This window comes from Octopus bimaculoides, chromosome 30 (genome assembly GCF_046866305.1).
Source record: "Octopus bimaculoides isolate indiv1 chromosome 30, ASM4686630v1, whole genome shotgun sequence".
Lineage (NCBI taxonomy): Eukaryota > Metazoa > Mollusca > Cephalopoda > Octopoda > Octopodidae > Octopus > Octopus bimaculoides.
The window spans coordinates 14,384,301-14,385,578 of record NC_142957.1 but is presented as its reverse complement, the minus strand read 5'-3'; the positions used below and the strand labels follow the sequence as shown (position 1 = coordinate 14,385,578).

The window sequence follows — 1,278 nt, the reverse complement described above, 5'->3', positions numbered from 1 at the left end:
AGAATGGTTGAAGTACTTCAACCATTGCCGATTCCCAAACATTGTCTACAAGATCCTGACCTGTTTCCGCTGTAACCCTCCACCTGGTAAGATACCTTCGGTGCCAGTCTGCGGCCTTGGAGAACAGGTAAGACGACCCGCTGCTCTTTGTTCTTACCTCACGCCACCACCCTCTGTTTTGTTGTCTCCTCCTCTTTCTTTGTATATTTGGAGGCTATGTGTGTGTGTGTGTGTGGGGGGGGTGCATGTGTAGGCGAGTGCACGAGTGTGTACATGCATGTAGTGGGTGTGATTGTGTGCAAGTGGCTGTGTTTGCATATGTATGTGTGCGTGCATGCGCAAGTTGGTATGTATGTCTGTCTGTGTGGGAGTAGGTGCGGTTGTGTGTGTGTGTGTGTGCTGGAGTGTATGTGACTTGCATTCTCTATCTCCCCCCCCCCGCCTCACTCATGTATCCTTATTCCGTCTCCCTTCCACACTCCATCCTATTCTCTTTCATTCCCTCACACCGTTCTCTCTCTCTCTCTCTCATCAGGTTTTCACTGAGCTCCAGCATGACGGCGTGTACGTGGTGGACGTCTACCGCAAAAGCCGCGAGCAGATCATGAACTCGGCCGCCGCTGACCTCCTCAACGTCGTTGACCTCTGCATCCAGAAGCACGGACGCAAGCACGTCCTCTACTGATTGGTCCGAGCCCAAACAACAACAGCACTGTACTAGAGGGATGAACAGACAAGACAAGACAAAACGGGGCAAATAAATGATTGGCCAGCATGGTCAAACCTGTTGCCTGGTAGGCCAGGTGATTGATGGAGAAATGGACCAATAAATGAACAGTTTGGTGGAAGGGTGGGTGGGGATTCATGGGTGTGTGGCATGGATGCACAATACATACAGATATGTGTGTGTATGTATGTATATATATATATATATATATATATATGTAACTACCTGGACTTTAGGTGTATGTCAAAGCACTTTCGCTGTTTGGGCTACCTGATGTCAGTCATCCACAGTAACAATATAATTTGCATTGGATGTACGTCAGAAAATCCACAAATCAACAATATATATGTATATATTTATAAACACACCTGTGTGTGTACATGTAAAAGTGTTGTGTGTTTGTATGATGGGTGTGTGTGTGTGTATTTATATACAAGTATGCGTGCATGTATGTGTATGTTCATTTTGATGCATTTGTGAGGATCCATTTGTCTTTATATATCTATAAAACGTGTGTGCGCGTGTGATTGTATATTCACATAACTTGTGCT

General features: G+C 45.7%; 1 protein-coding gene across 3 annotated transcripts in view; it reads left to right on the top strand.

Annotated features, from left to right (window-relative positions):
• Positions 1-749, top strand: part of LOC106883011 (uncharacterized) — a 110,488-nt gene extending 109,739 nt beyond the window's left edge. For all 3 annotated transcript variants that reach the window (XM_089346474.1, XM_089346473.1, XM_089346472.1), the window contains exons 11-12: positions 1-127; positions 536-749. The exon at positions 1-127 is cut by the window's left edge and continues 49 nt beyond it. In XM_089346474.1, coding sequence (XP_089202600.1) covers positions 1-127; positions 536-685 — 277 coding nt within the window. In that variant the 3' untranslated portion in view covers positions 686-749. The remainder of the gene's footprint in view (positions 128-535) is intronic.
• The last annotated feature ends 529 nt before the right edge of the window (positions 750-1,278 follow it).